At 33.9% G+C, this 10,559-nt stretch overlaps 1 protein-coding gene across 1 annotated transcript; it reads right to left on the bottom strand.

Annotated features, from left to right (window-relative positions):
• Positions 1 to 1,003: 1,003 nt before the first annotated feature.
• Positions 1,004 to 6,656, bottom strand: LOC148624144 (neuronal acetylcholine receptor subunit alpha-2-like). The gene is made up of 4 exons (XM_088571009.1): positions 6,483 to 6,656; positions 3,318 to 3,442; positions 2,476 to 3,011; positions 1,004 to 2,032 (listed from the first exon to the last, which is right to left on the bottom strand). Exons 1-4 carry the CDS (start codon positions 6,654 to 6,656, stop codon positions 1,569 to 1,571), a joined length of 1,299 nt encoding a protein of 432 aa, XP_088427135.1. The 3' UTR covers positions 1,004 to 1,568.
• Between the last annotated feature and the right edge of the window lie 3,903 nt (positions 6,657 to 10,559).

Consider the following 10,559-nt stretch of genomic DNA (forward strand, 5'->3'; position numbering starts at 1 on the left):
AGCATGTGCATTTTTCGGAAATCTACGTACATGCATGTAATACATGTATTGTATGTCTCTGATAGCTCTACAAAACAATATTCGAGAATTTGCAGGTCTTTAATCCATGTGATATTATCTAACAAATAAAAAAGAATATTGTCAGCATATAATTAGATATAACCATTATTTACAAAATATACTCATGGTTGATATGAAGAGTTTTTTACAATATAAATAAGAGTTTATATTATTTTAGTAAAACTAATGTAATAAAAATACACTCAATAAAAATATATAGGCAACATGAAAGAAATGATAGTTGGTGGCCACGAAACGGGATGGTTGCTATGCAAAAAAACCGGGTTTTTCGGGGGGAAAAGTTGATTCTCTGTTGTAAATGACGTTTACAAAATCCAATTAATTAATCCACATTAAGGTAGTTGCCATATATTCTCATAGCTTGTTTGTTTGTTTGTTTGTTTGTTTGTTTGTTGGGGTTTAACGTCCGAGCAGCAATATTTCAGCTATATTCAGACGATGAACATGAAATGATGATGATATGAAAAAGGGATGGGACTCAAGGACAAAGGGGTCGACAAATTTTGATTGCCACTGGAAATAGGGAGAGGTGGGTAGGGTCGGGCAATTTAGCCTCCTGTGGCGGAGCCCTATGGTTCCTACTCCGGGAGAATACCACAGTAGGGTTCTTTAACGTGCGAGGAACGTGGCATCTTTCCCAACACGGTGCACCACTATGGTTTGCGGTCAGGTTTTCCGTATTATAGCCTGACAACCCCAGCATGTAACACGCCAGGGATACCCCATTCCACTACCTGGGGCACACATCCCAGTTGCTCTGTGGGCAGAGCGCCCTAGCCCCCGGCTAGGGTTCTGAGCACTATTTAGTCGCTTCGTACGACAAGCTTAGCGCTGCTGCAGACTTATTCTTTTAACACCCGGACCTGCACGGGGCTATTCTCATAGCAGAGCGTAATCCATTGATATTGGCCAATATCTGAAATTAAGAAGGGGTTTCCCCATGTATCATGGTATACATTAAAATCCGTTGCTAGGCAATCAAAGATATTCATAAACAAGAAAAAGTTGTCATTTTGGAGGCCTACTATACATTGCCTTTTAATATGGAAAATATAAAGTTATTTGAAGAGTGTGCCAAAAAAGACAGTTATTGTGCATTGTCCTTTGTTTATCTTTTTAATGTCTTTATTTGTACAAGTTAAGTGAAAAATTAAAATTATCTTTTAAAAACAGGGTAATGTTTGTCTTACAGTTTATGTCTTTTCTTCAAAACAGAAATAGATTCATTACAAAATCTTATCTGAATCAATCTTTATTTCAACATTTTTATGCATCGATGTAGAAAAAAAACTGATATTTAATGATATACTAAACATTTAGTGATGTAAACCAGAGGTGAAATTTCTATCCAATCCAATGGAAAGTAGAAGACATTAGTTAAAAGTTCAAATTAATACGCTCGTTTCACATATTCAATTTATACAAACTTTGACAGAAAAAAGTCATCTACATATACAAATAATCAAAATATCTTGTCGTTTTGTTTTTCAGCCTTCATTGGTATACCCTATTACAATTAGAAAAAACAAAATTGCAGTGGATACACATATAAGAAGCATATATATATTAAAGAAAACTTTATCAACTATTTCAGAAAGCTCCTTCCACGTCATATCATAGTCTTTACCCATTTTAACGCATTGTCTTGTTTCATTTGTAAACACTCGCGGCATTTCGAGTTGATCATCTGTGAGATTGCCAGTTTTTTCAAGAAAGACTCCATTGTGTACTGCCTCGCCCGCATCGAACTTATTCCTGCAATGTTTCACCTTTCTTCGTCTGCAGAAACAACCTTGTTTCCAACACGCGATTCTCGTAAGAAATCGTTTCGAAAAATGTTTCACCCACGGTGACATCTTCTTTTCTTCTTCACGCATGTGCAAATTGATGACAAGAGTCGAACAACATACGGCAACAGTAGCAAGTAGCAGAATAAAGGCCAAGTAAAGAGCTGAAAAATCATCATCATACTCTCATTATTCAAATTGAGTGGAAATTCAAAGTTCATATGCAGATATTTGCAGATATTTAAGAATTGTTTGGCAAGAAGCAAAAACGTTTCAATCCAGCGTACACGACTTTGTATTCAATAGGCATCGGGTCAACTTGGCTTCAATAATAAATGTCGATCCAGTCGGTTATCGGTAATGATACTATTAAGCTCACCAAGCGGTATTTTATCTCCCAGTGGAATAAATTAGTCACTTACAACCTTTGATATAATTGGACTATAAAATAAATATGTGAAGCCGGCACTCGAAGACTACCGATGTGATAAAAAATAACGAATTAATTTTTTTACTAGATTAGTTATAAGTCTAGTTGTATGAGTTGAATTTTTCTGGTGTATTGTATTTTTTTTAATTAAAAGAGACGAACAAAGAATGTACTTACATAAATAACAAACTGTTGTAGACGTGCTTGGAATATTGTCAGATATAAGGGACAGATACACAGCATACGAGAGTAAAACCGTCAGAGAAAACCCGATTTTTTCTCCAGAGTCTACTGGAAGCTTAAATACAAAAGCTATTAGTATAGCCATTAATGCAACGGGGAACAAAGTGTTGACAATATGGAAAAGTAATCGCCTCTTCACTCTTATTTCGAATGAAATTGAAGAAAAAATATTCCCATCGCGTTTTCTGTCTGTTGACCAATATTCTGCTACGGAAAGTAAAGCCCATTCACCATTGACTGTATAATCACTTGTATCCACGGGGTCTGATTTGAATTTCAACTTTATTTCTGATATGGTATATGCCCAGGAGCTAATCTTCAAATAACATTGCTGAGTATCCATAGGATAATATCGGGTATCAGACTCGCAACTAACTTTGTATATTCCTATTGGGTTCCAATGAATTTTACCATTTGGTGTTATTCTCATCGGAATTGCAGTATCACGGATAACTGCTAACCCATCCACTCTAAAAATAAAGATAAAATTGTTATCTATTGACCTTACCACAGTACCTTATTACAAAAGAGGCGACATTTCTGTATCAATTAAAGAATATTTGTAGAACACAAGTTAATTGGTAGTTATGCTAAAACAAAGTACAGAAAAATATATCTTTAAGAAATACCAAATATGTTCTACCTTAACATACGATATATCTATATTACATAACAAAGCTTTCAGCAATGATTAGCAGGGGGAGGTGAAATTCATAAGCACAAATTGTAGTAATATAAGTGTTATAATCAAAAGCACTAAATAAATATTTACATACGCATTTTCGATAATTATGGAAGGTCTCCATAAATCGTCTTCTGTCGCAAAAAGAAAGCTAACACTCGTATAATCCTCTGTCGTTGAGTTAGGATTATCCCAAGCTAATCTGTAGTCGCTCCATTCCTTACAAATGCAAATTTAAGGATAATCTATTTTGGCGTTTTTATTATTCATTTATCTATTTATTTTTTGATTGCTATTTGTTTCGTTTTCTTCTGATTTATGACAATGCTTCCTGTGTAGAAACTTTCGATCATTCTAATTTGCAATGAATTCCGTAATTTTGAATTTTCTTCCACTAAACACTATTTGACGTCACTGATGATTTAGAATCGCCGAACGCAATATTTTATTCAAATAACAAAACTGTCGACAGAATCTATGAAATAAATGGGATTTATAATCAATCAAATGGTTATCGTGAGTTGAGAAAGCTTGAAACTTGTTAAATCTTGTTATTCTTCCGCCTTTTAATTCCAAATGACCTTGTCATTATCGTTCTTTTATTCATCATCACACTTGTGTAACGGGATTAGAAACATATGTGTATAAAAAATGTTAAAATAATAAAAATAACAAATCAGACAAAAGGCAATGAGATGTAAGTAGTCTTAAACTTGTTCAGTCGTATTAAGGCCTAGTCAAATTCTGAATTATAAAAAAAATCCGAACGTAATGAGCGAGCAACATACATCTTTTTTTAGACAAAAAAGAAATGCAATTGCCTCGACAATACTTTCAGTCCATGTTGTGGTAAGTGTGCTTCAACACATCCATAAGCCAGAGCAAGGCAACTTACGCGTTATTATCAGGGATTTTATGACACAGCTCAAATGGTGTATTAGAATGTATGCATTAGAGCGTCCAACGTCGATAACTATTTATTTGTAGATATAAAACTTCCATTTAATCAGTGTTAAAGGGACAAATGTGAAAACAGCTTCTTGACTTTGTTGAAAAATATCGTTAAATGAAACATTTTAAAAATATTTTATTGCTATGTTTTTTTTCTTTTTTCTTTCTGATAAGACAACGTGTATTTATCTTCATTTAACTTTATTTCGATGACAATTTATTAGCAATGCACTCAACTATAACGAAGGACTAGCTTAAGAACATATTAGGGAGTGTGGAAGACATTATTACCAAGGACTATATAAGATAGCTTTGTTATACATCCTTAGTTGGAATATGATATGGTCCTAGCTAGAACCATTCTTAATTCAATCCAACTAGAATTTGTCCTCGGAAAAGTTTAAGGACACGCAAGTGAAGACGTCCTGTTAGAGATCAGTAATTAAACCTTTTTTCAGAGGCGAAGCCTTTTTTAGAAATCGATGTTGGACGTTAAAGTGAAAATACCAGTCGAAGAATAATCAAGGGAACCAAGATTCTACCGGAAATCAAACTCGACACTTAGTTTTTAATAAACTTGAAATAGACTACAAGGTAATAATCTCACCAGTGTAAGGTATCCTGTCATGCTAAGTGTCTGATCTTTGATATTCTGAAAAATTAAGGAAGGATCGCCAAATCATTATATCAAATAATTATGTATCAGCATCATTTAAAAATGAACTATTTATGAACAACTCTTTCAATTTTTCTAGACAGTTTTTGTTGTGTCTCTTTGTTTCACTGGATTGTTGATTCTTATCTTTGATTGTCCTATAGCTAAAAGGTTTTTTTTCAAGTATTACATTACCAGACCTAGATCAAAATATATCACCACTTACACATACGTTATTAGTTAGATGGAACGTAGGGTGACTCTCCATGGATTAATCCATTGTGTATGGAGTGTTCATATCAAAACTCGTACGTTATGTCAGAGCTTGCTGTAGCTAAGCAGACTTTTTGTATCACACTAGACTCCAAACAATTAGGCTTTTGGAACAGGGTTATGTTGCTACAAGATTGAAGTCATTACTGCTATGGTCGTCATCATGAACTCGTGAATCGTTACGGTGTATCCATCTGCGCCATGAAAACTGATTTGTTCAACGTGTCATAGTTTTCCTTTCCTCTTTCGTCTACCCCGGACTTGACTTTTTATGAGCAACTCGGCGGGTTTTTATAGAAATGCAGAGGATGCTTACCCAAACGTGCACCTGGTCCATGCTTCCAGTTTTTAATAGCGTCTGAGTTGCTCATTTGCTTTCGTTACTTACTTTGTATGTATTATTTTATTACTTTATGTTCTTTGTTGTGTATATCTGTTTTCCATGTCTGGTCCTTGTCCCTGGATTACATTCTTTTGATTACCGCTAGAACCTTTGATTATAGATATCATGCAACTAACAAGTCAGCGTTTCCGAAAAACAACAAATATTTGACAACATCTGCAAACCAGAATCTTTAAAGAAACGTCCAAATTTGTAAATGTTTTGTCAACCATATTAGTTTCGTGTTTTTCAATTTATGGATGGTGGATTTTTTTCGAGAAACATGTGATTTACTTTGATTAGTTTCCCCCGGTAATACACTTATATGCAATAGCCACAGTATTATTTAATCATTCGGGAAAGGTTTGGGTATACAATTAAAACCTACAAAAATTCCAATCATGTCAATATTGGAAATTAAAAAAAAAATAACAGTAGACATGAAATACTTAAATCACACAATATCACAATAGAAAGCAAAATCCAGCATAGAAAGGTTATATATAGTGCAATTCAAGGAATGAAACCTCAGTAATTTAGGGTTTCGAATGTTGCTGTTTTTGGTGAATAATTTTATGTAATTCGGGTCAAACATTTGTGATTATTGGGCTTTTTTATCCACCAGTAGTGGCATCGACTCAGTGTTATTAAAATATATAGATACCAATTATGATGATATTGCATGTCTCTGTATGGGTACCACTGTTTCAAGGAATAAACTCTTGTCAGTAGACAATTAACATCAGCAACCTTTTGGTGTATGTGCCAGTCGCACGCGAAAGCGTTATATTATTGATTATTCGGGTCATATTAAGAATTTATCTGAGGGATATTACAAAAAGTTGATTAGCCCTGGTTTTCGCTATGCATGCTCAAAATACAATGTTTTTGCTGCAGTTAACCATTTTAGATTTAATGAATATCTTAAGAGTTAATCTCTTTTTGATACACAAAATAAACTCGTTCAATATTGCTGTAATTATTTAATGAACTCTTACCAGATCGTTGATTGTAAGTATTGTAAAACTAACAGAAACTCCAACAGTCTTTGTTGGTCTTTGTTTAATGGAATAATTAGTGAAGAGCTCTGCTCTTAAACTGGTCTCCAATTCTATACTATAGTTCTTGATACCATTACAATGGTGTAACACACCTACAAATGTAAGAGACATGATTTTTGTTGCCTGTTTTTTATTTCTTATACCATTCACGAAAACATATTTCCTTTCAACCAATACATGTAAAATTTCGTGGGTTTTTATTTTGTTTATTCAGACGTTTGCAATTTGAAGTCAAAAACTTACCAAGTAATATTAAAGCGAAAATATCCAGTTTCTTTGTCATCTTAATATTTAAAATAAGCACTTTTTGTTGTGAAAATAACGTTTTAAACTATCAACAGCAACAATAAAATGAATTTTATTTGGTTCTGGTTTATTAAAGAAATAGAAAATATAAGACATTGTTTCACTTGAAAGACTTTTTCAATTTGTCAAATATCCTTTTTTAAATCCCAGTCATGCACATACACGTTTATGACTTAAAGCGCACAAGGAATGGGAATAATGATTTCGAACAAGTCTAATAATGCACCTATATATTAATGACTCAAGTACTACCTTAATTAAGTTCTAATCTCAATGTTTGAAAGGTACAGCAGACCCTTTACAGTAAAAATGCACCGCTCGTTGCAACCAAAGTATAATACATCCTTATATTATTTTACTGCAATCACGCCTGACGAATATATACAATAATTACCAATCAGTAAATAAATTTCTTTTTTTACAAAAGACTTGATAGCCCTTGGGCCGAACAACGAAACCCTCCCTCCTAGAGGGAAATTTGCAGACCTATATAGATTGAAAAATATTTACATTGGAAACATGAATCCGCCTGTTTGCCGAAAATGAAAAAAAAAATAAGTGCAGCGTGATCAAGGAAGCCAGTGTCTAAAAGTAAACCTCGAGGTAATTTCCAGGAACTCGACTTTGAAACATTTTGCTTACTTCCAAGTAAAGCAAATACTTTTTTGTATATACAGAAAGCATCTAAAGAAAGCTACGTCATTCTTCTTTACTATGAAAGTATAAAAAATAGATGCACATCTTTAAAAAAAATATTCAAAATTTTACCCCATCCCTCTTAAAAATTGCCTAATAGAGAACAAAGAATTTATTTAATTTTTAAGTAACTAACATTACTTAAAGTGAACAAAAGTGGTTGATTTTGATAAATATAAGTCCAACAGAAATGTTTTAAGGGCATAAAACGCCTTATTTCCGTTAAAACATATTTGTAGCCACTAAATCTAAAAATAGGTAATTTTCAGATTTAAAAAAAATGCAATGAAACAGTTTAGTTACTGTCAGTAAACATCAGCCGTAAAGATCTCCTCGAATACAAATCTAAGAAAAAGAACAAATGGGTTCCTTTTACGCTTACATACCATCCAGCCTTTGGAAAACTATCGCAGCTACTGCATTCAAATTGGGAAGACATTCAAAAACATCCTGAGCTCTCCAAGCTCTTTCCTGGGGCCCCGGTCCTTGCATTCCGTAGACCTAGGAGCCGAAGAGATGCCCTAGTAAGAGCAGAGATTTCATCTCAACCCAAACAAAATACAACGGGCCAGTGTCGACCATGTGGAGATAAAAGATGTAAGACCTGTACCCAGATACTGCACACCAAATTCTTTAAAAGCTACTGTACTGGAAAGTAATTTGCCATTGTTTGCGACGTGACTTGCAAAACCGAAAATACCATATACCTTCTCCAGTGCCGATGTGGTATGCAGTACGTTGACGAAACAGAACAAGCTTTCTACAGGCGTATGAATGGTCATCGCAGTGACTACAAATGCAAACCAGACCTCCCTCTAAGTTGCCATCTTAGATCCGCCGGACACACCCAGGAGGATCTCCACAACATTGTTGTAACGATCATAGAACATAATAAAAATTGGTCAAAATGTAAAAGAGTGTCTCGGGAAAGCTTTTGGATGAAGAAATTACAAACAACTTCTCCAGATGGAATAAACGAGAAAAAATAGCCCATTTTTAGGTCTTGGTCTAATGCTGGTACAGCACCAAATGCTAGACATCAATAGTCAGTACAACTATATTTTGACTATTTTGAATTTTATTGTTTTCCACAATTAATTTTTATTTTTAATTTTGATAAAAGACCCCCTTTGTTATTTTCATTCAGGCTGCTTATCATTTGCTTATGTGTGTCTTTGATAAAGGTACAATCACCCACCCACAACGTACGTGATTCAGCTTCTGAATCTGTTTTGATCTTGAACTTTATGAGTTTCATGCTCATAAAGTTGTATGAGTTTTATGCTCATAAAGTTTTACGAGTTTCATGCTGAAGAAGGATATCAGTTATCCGAAATATTCAATGTAATATTTACCATCTTCCGGTGATGTTAAAACATATTTAGACGTTTATACACACACACACACACACACACGTGTGTGTGTGTGTGTGACTTAGTACAGGATATCTTAAAGTACGGGACAGTTCATCTAGGTGTTATTATGTAAGATAGAGGATCAAATTAATGATGCATGTCACAACAAATCAATATAATACAAACGTCTCAGAATGTGACGACTCTATTCGCTACACTGCTAAATCGGGTTAAATTCATACGGGGAAGATAATGTTATCTTAGAAGGGTCTGAAAAACTTCCCATCGATGTTAAAACTGTCAAATTTGCAAGCAAATTTTTGGTCGCTCCCACCGCGGGATTTGAACTTGCACCGCTGTGACATCTATGGCAACACCGCCTGTACAAAGTCCAGCGCCCTAGACCACTCGGCTAGCTAGGCTATACAAAAATATGGTTTTCGCTGACCATATATCACATCCCACCACATATTTCGACAGACATTTGTGATCAATTTTAACGTTAAGCTTATGTTTTCCAATACGGCATAACTGATTCTCCAAAATGTAAAAGAAAATGTAACCCAAATTCCTTATTTAAGATTTAGAGCATATTACTATATAACCATCAACTTAAAACTTCAAGTTTTACCAACAAGCTCGTGATATTTTTTCGGTCTCTATGGAATTTCTCTTCATATAGGCAATTTCGGATTTTATAATTTAAAAAAAAATCCTAAAACTATTTCTTCATTGATTAAAAGATTTCAAAGCAAATCATAGGGAAATCATGCTCCGTAGTCCCAAGTTTCAATCAATAGCATCTGCAATGTAAACTGAATACTTGGGAAATCTTTAAAACGTATATTAGAACGATGAACCTATGTCAAATTCCCATCATAAGTGAGAAATATGTATCTTATCCAATTGTTGGAACTAACAATATCTATTTATCTCTATAAGTGAAAAAAAAATAAATAAGAACAACAAAAAACAAAAAAAACAAAAAAAATTATTAAAAAAACAGAAAAAAGGTATCCTGTTTTAAATGATATTCTTTACCACATACATCTCACAACCCTTGTCTTTGTATTTATAGTTTTTTATAACATGACATATATAAAGGAAATGATATCCACTTAAGTTACTGTATAAACTATCTTAATGAAAAATAAAAAAGACATGTTTAATATGTGTAGACCTATATATATCTGACTTTTTTTGTATTGCACTTATTGGAAAACCCAGTTTACCAAATTTCACGTGACGACCTTCATTGTTTCTTTAATCCTGAGCTAGCAGCAGCACTTATATTTTGGCAAACAAGTAGAAATATGTTTAAAAATACACCAATTATGAACCCTTTACAGGTCGATAAAATCCCGTGGAGGATGGGGGAGGGTATGCTTGCCCACGGTCACATTCATCTCAATGCAAAATCCCCTCACGGTTTTAAGTCCACACATCCCACGTTATCCCCAGCTTTACCTAAATCAAAGAGATTCGTATCGATTTACTACTTGTAAGTTCAAGTGAAACACCATTTATAAGCATTAATTATAAAGAGAGGAGGCAAAACACAATACCCTAAACAATGTAAATATTCGTAATTGTTCAATTTCACGGCATATAAAATTGTTATTTTTACCTGTTCCTACAGTTATAAATCCGTGAGAAC

The sequence above is a fragment of the Perna viridis genome, chromosome 2 (assembly GCF_037379345.1).
Source record: "Perna viridis isolate PV_CMFRI_1.1 ecotype Kerala chromosome 2, ASM3737934v1, whole genome shotgun sequence".
Lineage (NCBI taxonomy): Eukaryota > Metazoa > Mollusca > Bivalvia > Mytilida > Mytilidae > Perna > Perna viridis.

Excerpts from the sequence above, each read along its gene's own strand:
- LOC148624144 (XM_088571009.1), bottom strand. The coding sequence starts at position 6,656 with ATGTCTCTTACATTTGTAGGTGTGTTACACCATTGTAATGGTATCAAG. Across the intron at positions 3,443-6,482 it reads TACTTACAATCAACGATCTG|GAATGGAGCGACTACAGATT; the intron begins GTAAGAGTTCAT and ends TGCATTTGTAAG. Across the intron at positions 2,033-2,475 it reads TACAACAGTTTGTTATTTAT|CTCTTTACTTGGCCTTTATT; the intron begins GTAAGTACATTC and ends ATGATTTTTCAG.